Source organism: Rhopalosiphum padi, chromosome 3, assembly GCF_020882245.1.
Source record: "Rhopalosiphum padi isolate XX-2018 chromosome 3, ASM2088224v1, whole genome shotgun sequence".
Lineage (NCBI taxonomy): Eukaryota > Metazoa > Arthropoda > Insecta > Hemiptera > Aphididae > Rhopalosiphum > Rhopalosiphum padi.
Genome location: NC_083599.1, coordinates 32700459 through 32726494, shown reverse-complemented (window position 1 = coordinate 32726494; position 26036 = coordinate 32700459). Strand labels below are relative to the sequence as shown.

Here is a 26036-nt window from a genome sequence, read left to right as displayed (position 1 = left end):
CAAAAATAGAAATACAACATATTATACGATAAATAATATTTAATTGTATTATTTTAGAATGAATGTTAACTAACTAAATTTTTATCGAAATGACGAAATATATCCATTCTTACATAAAAATGACATAAAACCATAAAAATTCACTAAAAACGTCAAAAAATACAATTTGCATTCAAATCCGTTCCCTACTAATTACCAATGCTATTTTTAACTAAGCTAAATAAATCTATTATGAATCCAAAAAATAAAGCTAAGACTACTTAATTATATATTAACCGCATTACCTATCTAGTGCATTCAGTGGTACAAATCCAAATTTTATTTTATGGAAGCAAGTCAAAAAGTATACTGGCCAGCACTATCCAGCCACCCCAATGACATTAATTATCTATAATTCTAAACATTTTGATTTACTTATATTTACTGCTTAACAAATTAATCATAATATATTATTTCATCTATTTTAATATATAAAATGATAGCGTTTGTTTGTATGTTCGGAATAAACTCCGAAACTACTTATTCAATTGCCGTGCAGTTTTTTTTTTAAATTAAAGAGGACATCACAGAGAATGACATTGGCATAAATTTAGTCCAATAAAGTTAATAAATAATTAGTTATTATTAATTAAAATCTTGGGTGGAGCCGAGACGGGTATGCTAGTTTACTAAATAATTATAATATATAACCTTTACTAACCGTATTATGCACACATACCTACCACCAAATTATTTTGGGGAAGACAAGTGCCTCCCTGCTGCCAAAGATTTGTGCCACTGAGTATACCTACTTAATATTTGGTCATTTACATATTATAAATATTAATTTATAAACACATCTTATATTTATTGTAAATTCAACCTTGTCAATATACATAGATATTGTAAATCCCTTTGTCACTGTTCATTCTTGTATTTTGAGTTATAACATTAATTATATACGTAAAAGTATAATTCAATATATTGTAAATGAACGTTGTAAAAATATGTTTTATTTTATTCTATACTTCTTATCAATATTCTATGTTTGATGTATAAATATAAGATGAATAACAATAAAAAAATAAATATATAATATTATACTCGTAAACACATTAAAGTATTATGATAGTTATGAAAATTGTATCATACACGTGATAATTTTCAAAAACTTATTTGAAATTATTTTTAAACAACATTTAACTAAATCAATTGACTACAAAGAAATAATGCTAGGTTATGAAAAAAAAACCAACATACAATAATTATAGGTATTACAGATTAAATCTATTATACGAGTACCACCCCATACATTACTTAATAATATATTTTTTTTAATTAAGTAGTGTCAAAACAATAATGTTGTCTGCAAGTCTTACTGAAAAAAAAATTAAAATTGATTAGTTTATGAACCACAAGAAATAATTTTATCATATAATAAATAATAACTTATTAAAATAATTCATTATTATTATTATTATTATTTAATTCAGCATTATTATGTGCAATACACAACAATATTATAATTAATATTTTTTAACATAAAATCTTAAAATTAAAACAAAATCATTAAATTATAATTTATTTATTTATAGTTGGATAAAAAATATAGTTTCTCTCAATATACGCTCTACCGCCACTTTCTATATCATAAAACTAAATATATATGAGTGTTGCACGTCGTTTATCAGTGTTTTGTGGTCTACTATAAATCAGATATCTACATCATTGTGATTTTTGTAGCGTTTATTATTTTAAATCACTAAATACATTTTCGATTTATATCTCCTAGTAATTCACATTTTATCTATACAAGAATTTTTCAGTGGTAGTGTTATAAAATCAATGTTATTTTTGACTAAAAAAAATCTACAGTTGAATAATATATTTAATAATACAAATTGACAATTGTATAATTCTTTTTTTTGTATTTCCAAATTTGACCTCCCAAAATATCAATTAGATCCATTTTCCTGTGTATCAGAAAATAAATTGAAGTTGAACATTATAAAGATCAAAGTTTGGTACTAGTAGTCCCAAATCTAGACTACAAAAAGTAGAAAACTGGGCTATAAAAATATCTCAAGTGGATTATGTTATTATAAAAATTTGACAAAGATTTTTTTTGTCTGCATCTCATTTATTTATTATTTTAATCTTATAGACTCCAATAGAAATTACTTATGGACCCCTAGTATAGTCAGTATAGAGATAGACCGTCTCCACTCAAAATAATTTAGCATATACAATAATTTATCATTGAATTCAAATTTGACATATATTACAGACTTACTCATTGATGAAGTTGATTCAACATCTTCTGTACAATAAGGCAGTATCTACTTTTCCCCTTTTTAAATTTAATTTTGATTTTTTTTTTTAAGTAATTATTTATTTCATGTAAAATCACTGAATTTAATACAATTTATATTGTAGACCATATACTAACTAGTAACTATAATTTTATTATTATTATGGTAGACTACACTTCATTGATATACTGGTAGCATATTAGGAGATTGCAAGAAAATGGTATTCGTTTTGCAATTAATATTTGCAAATTAAACTATAATGTTGATGTTAAATAGTATAAAATTAAAATAATAAAAACAGTTTTTTTTTTATTTATTTAAATTAAAATTAAATCAATATGATTAAACCATCATGTATAGTGTACCTAACTTTTTTATATAATACCTACCTTTTATGTATCTGGACATTTATCTTCGTTATTCTATAAAACATAAATACATTTTAATTTAAAAAGAATCACATATTAATATATTATACAATAAACTAATATCACAAACATGAAGCATGAAATAATATTAGGCTAATGAACTCAAATAGTGTTTGTTAAAAATAATTTAATTTTTATTAGTAGTTAAGGTAAACTTTTTTTAATCATCTAATCTAATCAAATCATATTTAATCATCTTAGTCCTCTTTTAATTTATAAAAGAAACATGAATAAATAATGAAAAATATTGTAAATAAGTATAGATAATTTCTATTGTTAAGTATATCTTGAAATATTATTACAATAATTTATGTTAATTAATTTAAAAACCCACCACCTATAAATAATAAATATATAACAAAATTATAAATCTTACCGAATTACTTGTTGACAATAATATTTGATCCATTAATGCATTTAATGCACTAAATGGATCACTATTTGTCAATGAATCTGAAATAAAACAAAACAATGGTAACTGGTAATTACAAGGTTATAATACCAACATAATGTTTGTAATTAATGTGAATTTGATATTATAATATAAATTAAGTAATTAAAAAATAATTTAATGTGTATAAGTATACTTACCATTTGAAAAACCAGGTTTGGGATAAGGGTCGACCTAAAACAATATTTAAATAGCTTAAATCATAAATAAAATTTAAGTTGTGAACAAAGTGATGGAGTTTTTAATTAATAATTAGTATAATAATTTACTTAAACACTTTTTTAGGAAAATATTTGTGTAGAAACTTTTCAAGTTTGTAAATTTAATATGATAGTGATAGTACCTACTTTAATCATATAACTTTTAAATTGTTTCAACAGTTTAAGACATAAAGAAAATCTAGTGTTGATCATGGAAGAATTTTTTCTAGAATTTTAACTAACACGGATTTAGCTAAGCTCTGATTTAAATTGTCTATTTATCGCCATAATTTATGGTCTTTATAAAATTGAATAGCACAACACAATACATTTCAATACATAGCCAATAAATCTTTTAGCATTTTATGATTAAATAATTTTATATTTACTTAAATTTGAATGATGTTTACTAATATATAAGAATATATAGACTTTACAATGATGTGTGTTTTTTATTTATTTATGCAATATTGAGAAAGATTTCTGGACTTCTGGTAACAAATTATATCTAGTTGATACTTTTGGTAAGTCAAAATTGAAAATTGTAAATATTATTTTGAAATAATTGATTAAAAAAAATGTAATCATTTGATCACAAAATATCTTAATTTCCAAAAGGTTGAACTCTCTTATCTCAGGATTGTTTTTCATTTTATACAATGATTTATCACTGAACTAAAATCTAACACGTAATCTATAATGACTTGATGAATGATGAGTTACACTCAAAACTTATGTTCTATTGTAATGCAGAGCAGTTATCTACTCTCCCTCTTTGCTTTATTATTTCATGGATTATTACAGATATTATACTTTAATTAATAAAAAGTTTTTAATTTTTATTTACAGTTGCAGCTTTACTTTAATAAATATTTTCAAATAATAATTTAAATTATATTCATGATGTACTCACACATGTTATTCTGTAACTACTTACTACTTACAGTTACAATTATAATTATATAGACTATAATTTTATGCAACTAGGTTATTGGGCTATCAAGTTATTTATACTTAGTTAATAATTTTATAGTAATGCCTATGATTCCATTATTTTGATTAATTATAAATCACAACATTATTTGATAATCTGATCATTCTGATCCGACAATACCAACAATTAAAAATAATTATTGTAGTATTGGTTTAGAAGTATAAGACTCGTAATAACTTAAATGTTAATTAATTAGAATTCTATGTTTATAAGTGTCCTCTACCCACTTATTATAAATTAATATATTTTTACTTAATCCAATAAATATCTCTTCAGATAGATTTAAAGAGACTTATGAATTTAATTTCTAAAAACTTTAAATTTCAACTACTGTATATGAACAAGTACCTGTGTATCATGGGGAATAGATATATCTGGCTGAATAGATATATCTGGCAGAATAGATATATCTGGCAGAATAGATATATCTGGCAAAATAGATATATCTGGCAGTGTTGGGTTTTGATGAAATAATTGAAGACATCTTAACATGTATTTGTCTTCGAATATTTCTAAAACAAAAATGACAAACATCTTATAATTGCAGATATGTAGCTAAATGAGAGACTATCTATAATCATAAATCATTATGTTTATATATATTGCTTGAATCAGAAACATAATAACATAACATTCTTATTTTTTAATTATGTGTGTTGGTTATTTAAAATTATATCAATGCTTTAATTAACAAATAATAATAAATGTAATAAAATGTATTTATAATAAAATCTAATAAATGCTTAAGACAAAATATGAGTCAAACAGATAATTTATGATATTTAAAAATCTATCTCATTGCACAGCTTATTCAGCATAATAAATACATAAATACTACATTTTTCTTTAATTAATAAATATCAAATTCTATTGGGTAACTTATGATATTTAATTTTTTTTCAATTTTATCTAAGGAAAACACTATACTTATTGACACTTTATTGAAAAAGTGTACATAATGATATTATTTAACATTTTTTATTTAGCTATATATTTTTTTGTACACTACTAATAAAAATAAATAATAATAATTAATCTACACATATTAAATGATAATAAATAATTTTATTAGATTTATTATTATTATTATTATTATTATTCTGATAACATTAACTAATATAAACCAGAAATCAGAAACTATGTAACTTCTATAATAGTACTTAATACATATTTATATTACCTACCGTTTGTACTATTTGTAGTGTCATGTAACTGAAACATCCCATTATCATTTATATTGGACATTGTACCAAATAAATCAACTTCACTTTCATTTGTATGTTTCATAACTGAAATATTTTCTACATCATCAGAATTTGAAACCATTGTGAATATATTTTCATTTGGACTCATCGTGATAGTATCATCATTACTGGTTGTGGGCATTACTGAATTTATACCATAAAACATATTCACTGCAATATCATCTACTTTCATTAAATGGATTAAATCCTCTGGTTGCATATCTGGTAATAATTTAATATTGGTATAAATATCATCATCACCATCATCATTAAATGATGAATTTTCATCAGTTTGTAAAGACATGTTTTCAGATTTTGCTATATAACCCAAACTTGAGGACTCAATAGGCAACATGTAAGTTTTAATGCTCGTAACTAGTGAATTAATTGTTGATAAACTAGATAACACAACTGCAGGGCTTGATTCAAATGGTATAGTAGATGTAATAAAACTAAATACTGGAACCATAGAATTATTTGACACCAATACTATATTTTCCTGGACTAAATCTGAAAAATTATCGTTTTTTGAAACCATAAGTATTGGCATTATTAATGATGGTTCGAGAGAGGAGTCTGTCTCGGTAATGGTCAACTTTTCTCTCAATAAAGGCGTATCATCATCCAATAAAATGTCCTTTGGTATGGTTTGAGTTTGTAATGATGATAAATCAGCTATCTTGTCTATTGAATTCAACTTTGACAAATCTGTCAAATTAAATACATAATTAAGTCTTATAATTATTTAAACAAAATAATAAATTAAAGATAAACAACTAATATTTTAATTTACTAAATAAGAGACACTAAAATAAATTTATTTAAAATAATTTTTCTATTATATTATGTTAATCTAACTTTAAGGATATTTTATTATAGTATACCTACTAAAATGTAAGTATAAAGTGACTAGTTATGATTCATTGCATTATTAAATTCAATATTAAGACTAATAATAATAATAAAAAATCCTATCATTTTTTTATATTATTGTATATAGGATTTGATTTTTTGAATATATTAGATTCTGATCAAAACAATTTACCAAGTGTTGGTTGTATTACTGATGATTCAGGTGAAGAGTTGTCTGTCTCTGTATTGATCGACTTTTTTTTTAATAATGACATTGTATCATCATCCAATAAAATATCTTTTGATATGGTTCGAGTTTGTATTGGTGAAAAATCAGCTATTTTGTCTATTGAATTCAATTTTGACAAATCTGTCAAATTAAATACATAATTAAGTCTTATAATTATATTTTTTTATAAATGTATAAAATTAAGTCAAACAATCAATTATGAAGAAAATTACATTTTAAAATTAACAAGTAAGATAAATTATAAGAATTTAAATATTACCTATACTATTATGTTGTCCTAACTTTAAGGATTTTAATATTTTATTATATGCTAAATATTTAAAATAATAATAATAAAAAAAGAAAAATATTAATTTCTATAATTTTTAATTTTGCTGTACATAGGATTTGGTTTTTTGAATATATTGGATTCTAAGCAGAGCAATTTACCAAGTGTAGGCTGTATTAGTGATGATTCAAGAGAAGAGTTTCTCACTGTATTGGTCGACTTTTCTTTTAATAAAGACATAGTACCATTATCCAATAAAATATCTTTTGGTATGATTTGTGTTTGCAATGGTGACGAATCAGTCATTTTGTCTAATAATAAATCAACTGATGGTAAATCTGTCAAATTGAATACATAATTAATAAGTATATATGTTTTATAAAATTATATATTTAAAATAAATAATCAACTGTAAGACATCAATAAAAATTTTAAATTACTAAGTAAGAAAAAATAAATAGTTTTTTATTTATCTGGACACACTAAAAAATAAGAAGTCAAAAAAATACTTATAATTTTAAAGGTGATTTTAAGTAGCAAATAGGATTCAGTTTATACTTGTAGAGGTCAAATTAATAAATTCTCATTATTCTTCAAAATAACCGGAAAAAAGAAACAAGAACTTAAGAAAAAACTGGAATTTTTATTTTTTACACAAATCCAGTTTTTGACAAAGTGGATTTTGTTTTTTGATACAACTTAAAAACCAACTGCAGATACTTAAAATTTCCACCAAATGTTTAAATAATTATTTTCTATACATTTTATAATTTTCAAATTGTTTTGACTTTTTTGAGATATTTATAAACATTTGAAATTTCCAAATTTTTTTTTTTTTTTGTTTATTTTTTTTTATAAAATGTCGAATTAATTTTTATCAAATCCAAATATTTATACTGTTATTTTCTAAACATGGTAATATTTTTATAATATTTGATTTATTTACTATTTAAATTAATTTATAAATTATTAAAATAGTTACCACTTCAAAACTTGTTGAATGTATTACGTATATATTATATGTCATGTCTATTTAACATCTATAGTTTGTTTAAATTTTCTTTTAAAACTCACCTAAAAATTTATTTGAACTGGTAGATAACTTTTTTGTTGTACAAAACTGCATACTTTTTTTAATTTCTATATCCTATAACATTGATTTATTTAAATAATAATAATAAATAAAATCATTATAATAACTTTAAAATAATTATAACATAATTAATATTACATAAACATAATCTATTATATTATAAAAAATAAGGTACATTTTATTATGTATACCATGAATACATCAGTATATAATAAATATGAGATAAGATTCTTATTATAATATTTAAGTGTTTTATTATATTCTTACTTTAGAAGTCTCTTTTGTTTCAACAGTCTTATGAGTATCAGCGGCCAATTTATTTTTCATTAGTGATAAATCGCTTTTTTCAGATTCAAATTCAGTTATCTCACTTTTATGTTTAAACGTATTTTCCAACATCTTATTTATAGGTATATATTTAATATGTGTGTTATTTATAAATATGTCTATCAACTGAAATTTAAATAAAAAGTTTTTTTATAAATACTAAATATTTCAATGAAATAAAAAATAATTTTTATGAAACCAGTGTAAAGTTTACCTGACTAATATCTGCATGATTCGCTTTAAAAACATTGTCATTAAACAAAGATGGAACAATCCTTAACGAAAGAGGAGCTGAATTAGCTTGACATTTATATCTCCGAACTACTTCTATATCAGGACTAATTTTTTGCCGTAGAACTTCTTGCATAGTAATAATATAGGTTTTCAATTCATTTTGCTTAAGTTGTATCTTAAACCTGTAAACAGTGTAAAAATAAAAATCTTTAAAGTAGTTCTTATTTAATTGACCATTATAAATTCTATACCGCATCTTTTTAACAGAATCAATCTTTGGATTTGTGCATAATAATAGAGAAAATTCTTGAGTTTCTGTTATAATTACTAAAAACAGTTTGAAAAGGTTTAACGATTTTATACGAAAATCAAATTTCCATAAGATATAGTTTTCAATATTGATGTTTTCGGTATCCTAAGCATAAATAAATATTTAATTTGATAAAGTAAATAAAATTAAAAATCATTAACACAATTAACTTAAAATAAATACATTTGTACTTTACAAGAATAAGTTCTGTTAGATATAATTAAACATTTTTTTCGACGAACCATTAATTTTGAAGATTCTTTTTGTGGTTTATTTGACAGCATTGATGTTTTAATGTTGTCATTAGATTCATTGTACAAATCTGTTTTCAAAAGTTTTTGATTTGAACAGTTATATTTCCTCTTAAGTGGATTTAGTACTATAGTACGACAACTTAACATTTGATGTTGTAAATTAACTACTAGACCAGCAATAGGTGACGAATCCATACACATAACTGGATACGATTTTTTAAGCAATATACTTTCTAGTTTTAGTCTTTTTTTATATGACCAATAATTAGTGTCAGTAGGATGGCTATTTTTAGCAATTATACGGTTTACATCACTTTGAATGGACTGTAATTAAATTATGTAATTAAATAATGAATTAAACTATGAAACAATAATTAAACTTAGTATGAAAATATATTTCTAAATTATTATTCAGTAGTGTAATTTTTCAAATAACTCACCATATTAAAAGGACGCAGTAATAACCTATACACTCTGCCTGGAATCTCATCTACTTGATCATGGATTTCTGCTATAACACATCCAGAATAAAATAATCTGGGCTCAGCACTATCTAATAAATCCAACAAATCTGGTGGTAGGTGTTCATTTTCCATGTATTCCAATATTGTATCCTTAAAATAATTGAAAAAATATTCTTTTGGTGATTTCAAGTTCTTGTCCGTGTTAATTTTTATTGAATAACCTTTATCTATAGAATGCAATATAAGCACCAACACATTTGGTTTGAACTCAGTAGGGTCATCAAACAAAACATCCAACAAACTTGATGGTTGAAAACACTAAAATAAAATATTCAAAACAAATTAAAAATATTTAATGTGTTATAAATTAATATAAATAGTATAAATATCTATTTATTTACATTCTCTGGCCACTCTTTGGAATTGGCAAATTTACATAATAGTTTTCTGTGAAGAAAATGTAATCTTTCGAATAAATTGTAAGGTTTTTCTTTTAATTTTTGACTAGAATTATCCTCTTCAAAACTTAATGGAACATCGCGTATAAATTCTGGTTCTAATTGACACCATTCATTTTGTAATTCATCAATTTCTTTTTGAAAATCTTCATTTGTGTTTAAGTTTACTTCATTAAACGTATCTGGAAATATTTTCATTTCTTGTAACTGTTTATTATCTATTTCTTGTTGTAATTCATTAAACACTTTTTGTTGCACATAGCCTTTATATTCTTGGGATAATTCATCTAATTGATTTTTAAGTTCAAAAAATGTCTGTTTCTCTTTAATATGATCTGTTAATACTGTAGGATTAGATGAATCGATTTTTTTAAAACAATTTTCTTCGTCGTGTTTAAGTTTAGCATTTGGATCGATTTTTAAATGCGATTCATTGCATGTTGTAGTAGGTGTTTTTTCTGATGGAATATAATTGTCTTCAGAAGAATTAGATTCTACTTCTATATCTTCAACTATTTCTACTACTTCATTTATGTCATTGAATTCTTCTTCACTTACATCTTCTGTATCTACATCAGTATTTTCCTGTGATTCTTCATCAAAGTCTTCAATTCTAACTTCAGGAAACTCTAATATTTCTCCTTCAAAGCCTTCGATATCCACATCTGAATCTTCTTGTACTTCTTTTTCAGAATCTCCAATTTTTAGTTCAGAATTTTCTATTATTGCTGTTTCCAATGCTCCAATTTTTAATTTTTTATTTTCATGCACTGCTTCAAAATGTTTATCATTCGCAATTTTAGAATAATCTTGTAATTCTTCTTCGAAGTCTTCTATTTCCACATCAGTGTCTTCTTGTACCTCTGTTCTTGTTTCTTTAGTTTTTATTTCAAGATTTCTGTTTATTTCTCCTTCAAAATCATTTTTGTTCTGTAATTTCTCTTCAACTTCTACACTTTTGTAAAATTCTAATTGAAACTGTATATTTGTATTACCCTTTTTTTGTGTTTGGTCGACGACATCTATACCTTCCTCGCATATTTTTGATTTTAATGCATCTTGATCAGTTTGATTTATAAGTGTTTTCACTGCATCATCATAGAAATCAACTGATACTTTTTTTCCTAAAACATTTTGTGCATTTCCTTTTAGTTCTTGCGATGTTTCTTGGTTATATTGTATAACTAAATCATAATATTGATATTTCTCTTTTTCATCGATTTTTTTAAACTGATTTCGTATTCTTTCAGCTTCATTAACCTCTTCCTGTGTATCTTTTAAAACGTTTTCCTGCAATTCTTTTTCTTTAATCTTTTCGTTATTTTCGATTTCATCATTCATTGGAAATTCTACGACTCTTTTTAATTCATCTTTTGATTTTAATTTTTTTTTTCCTCCGACCACTTGTACATCTTCATTAACCATATGTTTTACTTTACTGTTAACTTGTTGCTGTCCTTCCTGGATTTCTTCATTACATTTTTGTTGCAATAAATTATCTAATTTTTTTAAAAATTCTTTATTCAATTGTTGTTGTATACTTGTTTGTGTTAAATCATCGCTTAATTGGTCTAATTTATTATAAAAGGGTGTTAAATCCTGGTTAAATGAGCAATATAGATTTTTTAAAAATTTTATTTGAACGGGTAAATAGTCCTTTTTAGAAACATCTTCTAAAATTTCTTTTTTTAATTCATCTACATTTTCTGGATCTAGTTCTGCAATTTCTTTATTAAGTTTTTCAAGTTCTTGATATAGTTCTTTTTCTATTTTTTGATGTTTTAAAGGTATTTCACATATAAGTCGTTCAATCCGTTTTTGAATTGACCTGTGAAATGTATCTATTAAATTGTCATGTATATTTTGCTGTTCTTGTAATTCAAGTTCTAGTAAAATGTCACTATTATCATTTTTTTGTGATTCGATTTCAATCCCTTTTTGTATTTGAATTTGTGTTATACCACAATCGATAATTTTTCCATCCAAGTCTATGCATACATTATCTTTATTTATATTTTGTTTTATTTCTTTCTCTGTGTTATGCTGAAGTTCTGAATCATCACTTATTTCTTGATTAATTAATTCTTGTTTATTTTCTCTTTGCTTATTTTCTTTTGATTTTTTTTTATCTTCCTCTTCAAAATGTTTTTCTTTGTCGATATTTTTAAGATACGAACTTTTGAGTTTTTTTGGAATTTCGATTTTTAAATCTATTTCTATTTCAGACTTTTGTGGTGCTTTATTTAAATCTATATTTTGTACATCAGTGCATAATTGTTTTTGATAGTTTGAATCGACTTGCACTTGTAGGTATAATTCTATTTCATTGTCCGAATCACATTCTTTTTTTTTTTTTTTTTTGACTAATTTTTTACGTTTATTTTTATTTGCTTCTTCCTTTTCTTTTTGTTGGATGTCTTTTTTTATTACTTCGTCTTTTTCGTCGTTTAAATTTGTCTTTTCTTCTTCAACATCAATTTTTGTCGTTTTCAAATAACAGTGAGCAAGATTGAACAATGTCTATAAATAAAAATAAAATTATTAATAATATATATGATATTTGTAGCTAAATGGCAAATACAAATACAACACTTACTCTTGCAGCTCTAATTTGCCTTTCTGCTAAGTCATCCATGGTAATTATATGTATTAAATTGATAGAGAATTTTGAAATTTGTTCATCATTATCTGGCTACCTAATAAATAATCAAAAAGTTTAAAAAAAATGTTAGTGCTAAATTATGTCTTATAATTTATTCATAAAACAATTAAGTAATTTCTTACTTTTCTGGCTCAATGATAGAATCACAGAAACGCGATTTCGTCGATTTCACCTGAAATTATAATTTAAAGATTACAATTTAATATGTTTAATATTATTATTTATTGAATAAATATCTATAATCTTGCATTTTAAACCGTTATTTATACTAATCACGATTCATGGCAATAACAATTAAGTGCAATGAGACCTAGATGATTTGATACGTGTGACAGTAACGTACTAAAGTGTATACACTATACACTATAAACTTTCACTGGTAGCCTTCCATTTTTTATTACGATTTAAAATATTAAAATTGTTTAACTTTTCTCTTTTTTTTTTTTGCTGCAAAACATATACTATAAAATAAATAAACAGTGGATTCCGCTTAATGTGGGCACCGGTTAATATGGGTATCCGCTAAATATGAGCAAAATGGTCTGGTCCCAATACAAATGTACCTATATTAACAAGGTTAAAAAAACCGCGTAATATGGGCACTCGATTCGGTTTATGTGGGCAATTTTCATTTTATCACGGTGTTAGAATATACCTATATGTATAACGTATGTATTTAAAAAAGACTAATTTAACCAGGGTTCATCGTATCTGTATACATGTGTTTATCGAAAGTAATAAAAAGCATTACCATTTAAACCTTAAAAGCTCTTTCTGTATATTGTACAAAAATAGCACAAATTAGTTTTTCGTAATTTCTATTGTTGAAAATAATGTTACACAACATTACTGCATTACATCGGCGTAACTAGGCGTCCTGGGGGGGGCTTAGCCCCCTATAGCTTATAAGGTTTTACTTTTTAGCCTCAATTAGAATTCAAGTTATTTTTAACTTTTGTTTTCTAGAACTCTAACCCCTGTAACTATTAAATGCTAGTTACGCCCATGACTGCATATACGGCCAGATTCGGCACAAAAAGACGAACAATTTTGATGTAAGGTAAAATTGTGAAATTCAGATGAAAAATAAACGACTGAAAATATCATTTTTGTGCAAAGTGAAAATAAACTACCCACTTTATGTTATTACAACCATAACAATTTGATACTAATGATACTACCGATCTTAGGTATATATTAAAAATAAGTATAGACTTATTAAAATATATCTATCATAAACTAATTTTGTGCCTAAACTAACCCTTAATCAACTCTTATGGGTAGTTTCACTTGAATATTTTTTTTAATATTTTTCCCATTATCTTGGTGTTTTTTTACAATAAGTACATTTTTTTCGGAAAAAATAAAAATTCATGCAGAAAGGGATTTTTTGATATACGTATATATATAGTGTACATTGTAATGGACTTCTTAATTGGTATCACGACGAATTATCAAAAAAAAAAAATAATGGTATGGAATAATATAAGTCTGGTAAAAAGTCCTGTATTTAATAATTATTATTGTTTGTAAGTAACTTCATTAAGTTAGTATTAAATTTATTTAGCATTAGGAATCTAACCATTTAAGTGTTGAAGATTATTGCTTTAAATATTTATACTTATCTTTCTTTAATTTTAAAAGTGAATTTCAAATTAAAAATATTTCTGATGGTTTATCAGGCTTTAAACATTATGCGAACGTATTAATAATTCAAAATTAATTGTTGAAGAGTTTTTAACTAAAAAATACATAAATTCATAAAATACATAAATACAGTATATATTAATACATTAATATATAATAACGTATAAACGTATAATTATTTGTTGTTAATTAAACTTTATTATACAATTAGTTTTGACAATTAGGATATAGTGTTGAAAGTTTATTGGTAAATTATAGTTATACTTATACAAAAAGAAAGAAACAAAAAAAAAACCGCAGAATGAAAAAAATAACAATAATAAATTAATAAAGTTAAATTATATGGCCTGTATGATTAAATTAAGATAGCGTGGGAAGTATAATATTAACTTGTTTAGATGAAAAAATACTTTAGATCTTGAAGGGGATGTTAGAAGATTTGAAAAGGGACAATAAATAGGCGCACTGAAGTGAAATTTGAAGACAGTTGAAATGTATAATTTAATTTAACTAAATTTTTTTTAATGCATATAAGTACATTCAAAAATAATAATATTGAATATAACTATTTAATAGACTTTTTCGCCAAACTTATAAGTAGAATGCACAAGTCTAAAGTTTTCATGATAATAGTTACTATCACTAATTCAGTAAATACCACAAATTCTGTATAATCGTGCAATGTATAAATGTTATTTAGATTGGTGTAGACAAATTACACCACGCATTTTGCAAATCATATTATATTAATAACATATTATACTATCAATAACATATTATACTAATATACTATCATACTTCATCATCATCGTACATCAACACCAGTGTAGCACAAATGCAAATTTCAATCGTAAGCAGAGGCGTGTTTAAAGGGGGCAGGAGAAATTTACCCCCAGCGGCAAAATTTTAATATATATTTCATAGGAGGCATTCATGTACAGATTTATCATACATTTTTTTTTTGTAATATATAAATTTCTCAATCAGTGATTAAACATTTTATAAATATTAAAGTAAATGAAATATATTATACTATATATATATAATACATTATATATATTATATTATACTTATATATATTATATTATTATACAGAGATAATAAGTTAAATTCAAATGAATTCAATACCTACACAGTCAAAACTCGATGGATGAGGATTCAGATTGACGTACTTACAGTTATTGTAGTAATGTTATTATACTATTAACTTATTATTTTTTTTATTATTTGATAAGTAAATGGCGTGCCCACATTATTGTGAATTCGTGAAAATACTAGAACAAGTGATATAACTACAACGCAAGCACGCGTTTTCATTTTTCCAATTGTGATAAATTATTAATTTATTTTTAAAAATTATTTACAAATAACAGAATTATCGCTATATTGTTATAGTCAGTGGACACTGCCACACTGTGTTTATATATAGAAAAATTAATTAATTGATGGAAAACTACATTATATTATTTTAATCATCACATGCAGTAGCAGTACATAAGACAAGTTTATTCAGGGAGTATATAAACTTTCATCAGACTAGTCAAAATTCACGGTGTTTTTTTTTTGCACACTTGTAAAATGTAAATATACTACTATTACAACGTATAGTATATACCTACATTATATTATAATAATCCAAAATTTGCTTTATCACTATTCACTAGTGATACTAATCAATTATTATTAAACGTATTTTCACGGAGGTAACAAAAGCAAACGGTTTATCGACTGTTTACAAGTATAACATGAGATTTGTTAATCGCCTGCAAAATTACGATTTAATGTAGAATCTTTAATCATGATTCGTGGCCAGGTATATCTTTAATTGTGACCCTGGTCAAAACGATTCGAAAGAGATTTGTATAAAAAATATTTTATTAAAGGTAGTAGAAATACTTAGCTGATGACAAATTTGGTTAGCAAAAATGTTAGTAAGCATTTAATAGTTGCATAAAATTATTGTCAAAAAGATTTTTACTAAACTTTTTGCCTAGGTACCTTCGCAAAAACGTTCTTATTATTAAAAGTATGCAGTGTTCACCAGAAGTAAAATAGCAAGGTTTATAAATAATATTATTATGTATATGCTATAACTATATGGATATATACTACCTATATTATAGTACTATAGTAGATACTGTTAGATGGTAAACGTCAGGATATATCGATACCTACACACACAGAAACTTACAATAAAGTATAAACTATGTATATTGCCATATTGGTAATTTTTGATAAGAATTAAAGCTACCATGGGCATAGGTAAGGAGGGTTGGGTGTTCAAACATCTCCCAAAATTCAAGATAAATAATTCATATTATTTAATATTAATGTTTTATAATAATAATATAGACCTAGACCAAAACCCCTTTCCAAAATATTTCCTATCTACGCCCATGGAAGCTACTATAGTAGAAGCCAATTACCTCTTAAAGGCATGCAACCAGCATGTAAATAAATAAATTATACGTCTCTACTCAATGATAAATTTCAAAAATTGTCATTAATATTCATGATATAATATGTGTTAACACCTTACGGACTTCCAAGATGGCCTCAAATTTGTAGTTTCATCCGAATAAGTACTAAGTAGTATAGAAGATAGAACAAGTAGAACAAGGATGGCCAACAGGTCGATCTCGATTTTTTTTCAGTAAACAATAATATGTAAGTTAAAAGTAATAATTTGTAATCAAATATATTAAAACACGTGTTACGTATCACTATGAAATTAAATGTTATTACTGCTTATTAATATTTTAAATAAAAGAAATAAAAAAGTGTAATATACATAATATATATTTTTTTTATTAAAGATTTTTTTTTTTTTTTTTTTGGTTGATCGCAATAATCTAGAATAACTCAGAGATCGATCTCATATTTATTATAGTTAGCTACAAGTATAGAACATTTTCCAATTTAACTTATCGTAAATATCTGTAGGTAGATAGGTAGGTACACATTACTTCACCATCGTGAAGACTAAAGATATCTCTAACAAGAACATAGAATTTATACTCGATCAGCAGATAAGGTTTTTGTCTACCTGTGATCTGAAGTCTGAACCTCCGAGAAACATAGAAATAAACCAGCACGGCGCTTCAAAATGGATTTTATAATAAGTTTCTATGTCTACTAGACTCTAGTTAGTAGTTCTGAAATCTTTTTTAATTTTGATTATTACTTTAACATGTAGTAGTTTCACAAGACTCCACTGACTCCACTTACACGCCTAAGACTGTCAATAAAAACAACTATGAATTTCATACATCGATATTGGCCTTATGAAATAGATCACCCATAACTATAAACTATATCTCGTTAACGTGAATTATTAGACATAACTATACCAGTGTTGTATTTATAGTATTTATAATTTGATTATCCTCTTTACTACTTGCCCAGAATTATGAAAATTAAAGTTCTTTCAGAATATTTCAATCACGAAAGTAAAATTTTTACTCTTTTATACTATTTGATTTATTTCAAAGTCCATAATAAACAAATTATACTATTCATAATAAATACCACACGAAATACAAATCCAGACAGGGAGCTGTCCTTATCAACATTTCCCCCTAAAATACAACCAGGTCAACATATAATAATAACAGTAATAAAATCAATAGCTTAAGTGACCAAGACTGGTAATTTAAATCAACGCAAAAAAAAACGCCGTAAATGATATATATTCGATACACACAACAGATAGCTTCCTTCCACAAAGTTACCGTAAATACAATTGAATCACTTAACTTTCACTTGACTGGTTAATAACATTAATATTATTGTTTATTAGCTCTACTCTGTCGATAGATTTCAACGCCAAGTCGTCAATATACAATTTGTAGGCGTTGAGGTAATGAGGGGCTAGGTAAATAAGGTCCGCGATAATCTGTGTTCATTTTGAAAGTGGTAAGTTAATTCCTGGGTATAAAAAGATAGTAGGTAAGTTGGATTCCGGCTATAAACCATTGGCACAAATAGGTCTAGGCTAAGTCTATTAAAAACTTAAAACATTAATATTTTATACTAATACAACAGTTTAAAGATAGAAAAAAGCAATTTTTTGGTTTGACATTTCTAAGACCTAAAGAAGTTGGCGAATGTTTTGTAGAAGATTTAATAACCATGCAACCAAATGGCAAGCAAATTCATATAATTTGCGATTATATTATACTAGAAACTTATATTTCATCTGATGCTACGTATCAAAATATTTAACTTTGTTTCGAGAATTATGTTAGTACTGATTTTCAGTCATTACGATTAGTATCACATTTAACAATGGATTTGCTAAATCGACATGTTCATTTTAAACCGAGTCTATATTACATTTATATTTTGCTTGGCCTGTAAATAAATCAGGAACTGCGCTCTTTTTTTAAGCCGTTTAATATCTGATTTTTGTACAAACGCATTGTTAGTGAAATTAATATTACATATATCCTGTAATATGTTAAGTTAGATTTTTTTTTTTATTTCCACTTTTCTTGAAATACCTACATTATTAATTGTAAATCTATATAAAAATTATTAAGTAAAATTGTTTTTATAGACGACCATGTTGAAAACTATTACTAATACATATACTTTCAAAAACCACTTTATCACGACCACATCACATTTAAATACACACCAAGTTTATGGCATTTTAAATTAAAATTTTTTTTTTCTATTAAAAATTAAACAAAATAAAAATAAATAACTTTTTGTTTTTTTTTAAACAAAAGTCAAGACACAATTTTAAAATATCATTACATTTAAAATACATAGTTAGTTACATACATTAGTTTTTTTTTATTGTTTTTATAAACATTTAAGATCAAGAGAGATGGATATAATTTATTTTTAGATCATATTTAAATCAGATTTGTTTTTTTTTGTACATGTCACTATCAAATACTATTATATTGTATATTTATTTATTTATTTATTTATTTAAACGGGCGAACCCAATTACAATTATTATAGACATACGCCTAGGATTTGCATAATATTTGTTATTACATTATAGATTAATTTTAAAGTATAATAGATAAATTTACAGGTTTAAGTATTAATGCGATGTTATGACGAATGAAATAATTCACAAAAACATTAAAAATACAAAAATAAGAAATATATAACAATGAAAAATGCACTTAATGTGATATTGACATAATAGTTTTAAATAATAATAAATAATATAATAGTAACAATATAATACATAATATTTATACAGACAAAAGATTATTTAGGTAATAATTAAAATCATTTAGTGAAACACAGGAAAACAGATCAACATTTAAATCATTTACAAGTTGCATAGATTTTATGGGAGGATTTTGACCATATTTTGAACGTTGGAGTGGCACATAAAAAGTATACAATTGCCTAGTTCTACGATTTGAGATATTAAAGTTCAATAAAGAAAGCAACTCCGGACAGTTAATATCCCCATTTGTTAATTTAAAAATAAAACATAGATCGAGCCTTTTCCTTCTATTTCTAAAGAGTTTCTAATTTAAAGTAAGACAATAGTGGTTGATACGATGAGTGAGGAGCACGTTTGATATCGCATCTAAATTGTATGATCCGTAGAAAACGGTTTTGGATTGAATCAATACCTTTTATAGCACTGATTGACTGCGGAGACCACACTGTGGATCCATAATCGAGTAATGATCTAACAAAAGAACAGTAAAATTATTTTAATACTAAAGGATTGATGAAGTCTTTACAGCTGCGATTTCTGAAGCCTAACATTGAAGAGGCTTTATTTTGGATGTGAATATAGTGATCATTGAGTGAAAGAGATGGGTTAAAATAAATTCCTAAGTACTTGTATAGAGAAACACGATATAATTTGACGTTGTTTAAATAATAATTATATGAGATTGGATTTCGAATTTTAGAAAAGGTCATAATATTTTACATTTATTTGTGTTTAAGAATAAATTATTTTGAGTACACCAATTACTAAGTCGATTGTTTAATATTAATTACCTAATATATATATATATAGTATAATCTTATTTTTTTTATTCAAGCATATTTATATTTCATTTTAATTAGTGATATTCGTGTATAATTTATTTTGCATGATATGTTTTTGTATAATATATTAATATGTATGATTTGACTTAAAATACCCGCCATTGCATTAATCGTGTATTACGATAAATTTATAACACTATACGGACTACGGAGCCCACAAACAATGGCTTTTTTTTTAGTCGGCTGTTATCACTAATTTGCAATCTAGTTTTTTTATCTACACCTATCCGTGAAAACGAATGAGTGCAACTCTTCCCCTTCCAATAACCAAGTCCCTCCACCCGCCCACAAAAAAAAAAATAGTAATTACTCGCAAAACGGCGTACCTGTTGCCAAAACGGATCCGTCGGGAATGTTGTCCCCCGTACGTTTAATAGCAAATAACACTACTTAATTTCGTGCATGCAAAGTCGGACGCTTCACGCATTTGTTTATAACAAAAAAATAAAATAAGTATCGATGTCGATGTGATGGTGATGTCGGTGACGGTATCGCCTATCGATTACGGCGGAGCGGGTGTTCAGAATCCGGACGCAATTGTTTGTATTTCGTTTTTGTTCGCGACATCACTGTGTACAATATAATATTATAAAGTTTTAATAATATATCGTAATATAATATGATAATGTTTATTGTTTGTGTTCTCACTGGGTGTGACTAGTGACTACACACTACTAAAATACACCTACTATATTGTCGTTCTACTACTGTTCGACTGCCCGCCGCCGCTGCTGCCGCCGCCGCCTCGCGGGACCGCGGACCACGTCATTTGTTGCCGCTCGGTCGGGGCCGTGCGGGCGGTGAGGTGGTACCCGCCGCCGCGCGGTTTGTGCGCACGAGCGCTCTCGGCCGTCGACCACGTTCACGTAACGCGGCGTTGCCACGTCGCAACGCCGGCCGCCCAGGCCGCGGCCTATTGAACTTAAAATAAAAAGTCGAATTTTATAATTAATATAAAATGATAGCCGATTGTACCGCAAAAATTTGTACGACCAATTTTATTTTATGATTGTTTTATGGAATAACTCTCGTTATTTCAAAATCCATTTTTTCCAGTCGAAATACTTAACAACATTTTTTTATTTTTCATCGTTATACGGACCACACTGCGTATGAGTACTTACTGACAGCTTTAAAAAATATAACATATAAACGTCAATCTTGTATAGCAATTAGCAGCAGCTAGTGTCATATTACATTGCCATAGCTGATATTTATAGAACATCATACTATCTTATACTAGACAATTTTTTAGATTATTTTTTAATTTAAGATCTAAGCATTACATAAACTTAATTAATTTTAAACCCGTTCATTTTCAGGTCGGTAACTTATATTAGTTACGATGTATGAATAGAAACAATAATTGATAGGTACCTATATAGGAGGTACTAGGTAGGTAGGTAATATCCGAGACCGTCGATTGGGTCCCAAAGTCAGGTAAACGAAAATTTGCCCACTTTTTTATATTCTGATTGCGTCCTATTGTAACTCTATCTACTTTTCCTATAATATGGATAATGGGTACGTAAGCGTTTAATTATACATTGTTTAAAATATTACAAAGAAGTGTTCAATATGATATTAGGTAAATTAATTAAACTAAAAATTATGCATTTTATATTATTTAATAGGTAGAATTAGATTTAGGTAAAGGTTAGTAGGTAGAAGGTACAAACTACAAATGAACAATACGCATTCAACACGGATTACTTTTAAACACGCCATTTATCGACACTGCCGTGTGAATTATTGCTGTTGATTTTTATTGTTATACCTACGTTGTTACTTCGATACTCGATAGTCTAGAATATTATTTTATTATAATTTAATATATGTTTGCGTAACGGAACAATACATCGCGCTACGTTATTGTGGATGTGTTTTTGTTGTTTTTATTTATTATAATAATATTAATATATTAATATGATATTAAGTGATTTGATTCCGAGTCTGGTCCTAAATATACTAACTTGGTATTATGACCCTTTGACAAACTAGACTCTTTTATAAAAACAACAACTGTGTGTAAAATGATCTTGAGTCTGAGTGACGCTCAAGTGCTCAAAGTCGCTGTAGCAGCTATTAGGGCCTAAGGGTTATTAAAATGTGGGAGACCGTTGTTAATTATTAATTTTACAAAGCGGTCGGTCGAATTTATAATATAAAAAATGTTAGATAATGAGTATAATCCACTCGTTGGTCCTAATGACCAAACGGCCGGATTTATTTACTCATAGCTAGCTGTTCCAGACTTCCAGTATATAGAGAATATATAGCTAACGATATATCTAGAGCCTGAGTGGTAATAGTGGCATACATTTTGGTGTCGACACTTATGAAAGTTAAATAAGGAAATAATTAGTAAAGCTATTTTTCAAACACATAAAAAACATATTGACATTTTTTTGAGTATCTCCAATTATCAAGAAACTACATGAAAACGTAAATATTTTAATTTTCATATGTTCAGTTCAGGCAAGCTAATAAATTATTGTTTATTAAGAGGATGCCAGCGTAGTATTTGTTATCTCTCTAATCCACGCGCAGCATAGCAAATTTTACGTTCACAAAAATGACTATAACCATATTAATTTCTCAAATTAGAATGAAATGACCTTTTATAAAATGTAAAGTTAAGAACATTATCATAAGCTTTTATTATATTTTTATTTCAAAGCGATGAGTTATGAGTATTTTAAAATTGTAAATTGTTTATACAACTTAAAAAACTCATAACTCGCTTTAAAATAAAAATATAATGAAACGCTTATGAGATGCTCTAGATAATGTTCTTAACTTTAAATTCTATAATAGGTCATTTCACTCTAATTTGAGAAATTAATATGGTTATGGACGTTATGGCCACTTTTTTGAACGTAATATTTACTGTTGCGCGTGAGTTAGAGATATAACAAATACTACGCTGGCATCCTCTTAACAACAAAAAAGGTATAGATCGGAAATGCACCTTGAATAATACTTTATACCTATATAATAATGTATTGATTTTTAAATCATACGGTATTTTGTCAAGATTTCATCAGTTTAACATCCGCAATCCTATTGTAATTTGAACGTATAATCTAACTTTCTAAAATCTGTAAAAACGCCATGGTGTGAATGTCATTCTTTTTCAGATTTTCAAATTATATACCGGTTATTAAAAGAATTCAGTCCGCCATCAAGAAACCTCCATACGTCACGGTCGTGACGGATTAATAATATTGTTAAGGTACTTCTATTATGTTAAATAACGGGAAATACAACTGTCGACGACGACCTCGATGTCGATTGTACACATTACATATTATAATATTACAATAGTTGTACCACAACCACACCGCCGAACCCATCCCGGTACAGCTGTCCCACCGCCGATCAACAAGGAAACCGCGGTAGAAATGCGCCTCCCACACCGCACACAATTACTTCACCCACAGTCATTGGCCTCGAGAACCCGTCACGGTGTGGCAACGTCGCATTTTAGAAATGGGGGAAATTATAAGGCGTGTGGCTGCTGCCTGCTGAACGGAAGAGTTACACGTTACGTGTATGCAGTATGCTACGAAAAAAAAATATTCTTCTCTTTTTCACATTATCACCACCTCTCTTGCACTTACTACTTTAAGTATTCTCTTGACTCTTACCAACAGCGTTTATATGCATCATTGACACCACACCGACGCAGCGAACGGAAACCTATCCAAATTATAGACTGAATTACTGAATGATTTGATATTTTTTTTCTAATGTATATACGAGTTATATTTTTTATATACGTATAAAAAATTAGAACGGTCGAACAGTTATTTAAATTTAATAAATATTTATAATCATGGGTCTGTAGTTTCATTAAAATGAAACGCAGCTTTTATACCAGCAAAATTCGTTTTTAATGATAAATAATTCGTTATTTTATGAATTATTTTTATCTAGTTATATGCATATACCATGAATTCAGATAAACCTACTTAGACTATAACTTATCTTATTTCATGGACTCTACCGATTATTACAATTTATCATTTCAATATACCAACAGACAACTAATAAAATAGATAACGTCAGACATAAAGAATATAGACTACTGACTAGCTACAGCCGTGCATCCGTTCTATAGATAATACGTTAAGTTTGGTAATTATTATTCATTCAGAATCATACACATTGGTAATACATTATGTTGGAATTGAATTTGTACTAAATAATATTATTCATTTATTACTTCAGATGTTCAGAACCGTAATATATCATACCCGGAAAAGACATTTTATAGACAATTTTCTGTTGGAAATTATTATACTGTTGAACTGTAATATACTAAACAATATTTTTTCAAAATCATATTTACTCAGAAACTTCTCGTTATATTTCTCGATTCTCGATCATTGCTTTAATTGATAAACAAAACTGGATTAACTTATAGGCCTAGCATTCGTGAATATTTTCATTCCTCATTTGCTGTATTTCATTTAGTGTTATTGTGAAATCCATAATGATAAATATAATATAACAACGGCTGGAGAACTATAAGTTATAAGTTTATAACTAGCTATTGTCTCATGTTAAATATTTCTGAATTTCTTATTATAATATTATAATTCATTTTTTCGAAATCAAGTATGTTGATTGTATTATTATGGACGTATAGTTCCATCGTAAGCAATATACCACCACCCATTACATACGTAGATGAGATAGTCAAAGAATGGGCGAGAGAGAGAGCTTAGAAAAATATAAATTTTTGACCCACTGCCACCTACCGCCGTTTGGTACAATCATTGCACGGCTAACGAGTAACGAGTACGCAGCTGATATAATTCTGTATTATAATGCTACTCAAGGTGGATATATATATCTACCTTGGTGCTACTATTATAACGTAAATGTTATTACTACTGATTATATAGCTACATAGAAATCTACTGCCGATGTTTCTTTTTACACTGTGGTTCGTTATGTGTGCATGAATACAATTTTTTTTATTATTATTCATAAGTCATAACCATTCTTCTTTTATTTTTTTTAAAGAAACTTCTATTTGTATATTATGTGAAGAATTTTTTAAGTCTATTATGCTTTTATTTGTGCGTTCCATTTGCATTTTTTGTGGGATTTATTATATCCTGATAAATAGAATATTATAATTAGTATAAACCATGTTTCAAATTAGTATTTCCCTAGTATTGATGATGTACCATTTTTAGTTATTGCTTTAATGTGTTTACGAAATTAAAAATTGTATAGAATAAGATCTATTAAAAACAAAAATGTTGATGCCGATTGGTGGTTTTCACTTCTAGAGCCTTTTAAAATTAAAATACTTATTGTAAAGTCAAGCAAAATAAATAATGATTTAGAAGAAAATTATACACCTATCCATTTTTTAATGAATTCAATTTTTAAATTTAAATTACCTATAATAAATACATTTTTGAAACATGCTGCCACATTTTTGTTATGTTCCTCTTTTTAAAAAATGGATGATATATTGATATGTCATTGAAATTCTATTTTTTTCTCAAAACTATTATAAAACAAGCTAGTTTTATACCTCAACTGTAACT

General features: G+C 26.3%; 1 protein-coding gene across 1 annotated transcript; it reads right to left on the bottom strand.

Annotated features, from left to right (window-relative positions):
* Positions 1–1266: 1266 nt before the first annotated feature.
* LOC132927914 (uncharacterized) lies at positions 1267–21162 on the bottom strand. Its single transcript, XM_060992485.1, has 18 exons — positions 20793–21162; positions 12903–12952; positions 12715–12814; positions 10062–12638; positions 9637–9978; positions 9185–9520; positions 8884–9047; positions 8613–8814; positions 8339–8524; positions 8053–8125; positions 7140–7316; positions 6654–6830; positions 5549–6316; positions 4713–4876; positions 3311–3344; positions 3096–3172; positions 2681–2713; positions 1267–1357 (listed from the first exon to the last, which is right to left on the bottom strand). Exons 3-17 carry the CDS (start codon positions 12751–12753, stop codon positions 2684–2686), a joined length of 5346 nt encoding a protein of 1781 aa, XP_060848468.1. The 5' UTR covers positions 12754–12814; positions 12903–12952; positions 20793–21162; the 3' UTR covers positions 1267–1357; positions 2681–2683.
* Between the last annotated feature and the right edge of the window lie 4874 nt (positions 21163–26036).

Excerpts from the sequence above, each read along its gene's own strand:
- LOC132927914 (XM_060992485.1), bottom strand. The coding sequence starts at position 12,753 with ATGGATGACTTAGCAGAAAGGCAAATTAGAGCTGCAAGA. Across the intron at positions 12,639-12,714 it reads GGCAAATTAGAGCTGCAAGA|ACATTGTTCAATCTTGCTCA; the intron begins GTAAGTGTTGTA and ends TTTTATTTATAG. Across the intron at positions 4,877-5,548 it reads CACTACAAATAGTACAAACG|AAATATTCGAAGACAAATAC; the intron begins GTAGGTAATATA and ends TTTTTGTTTTAG.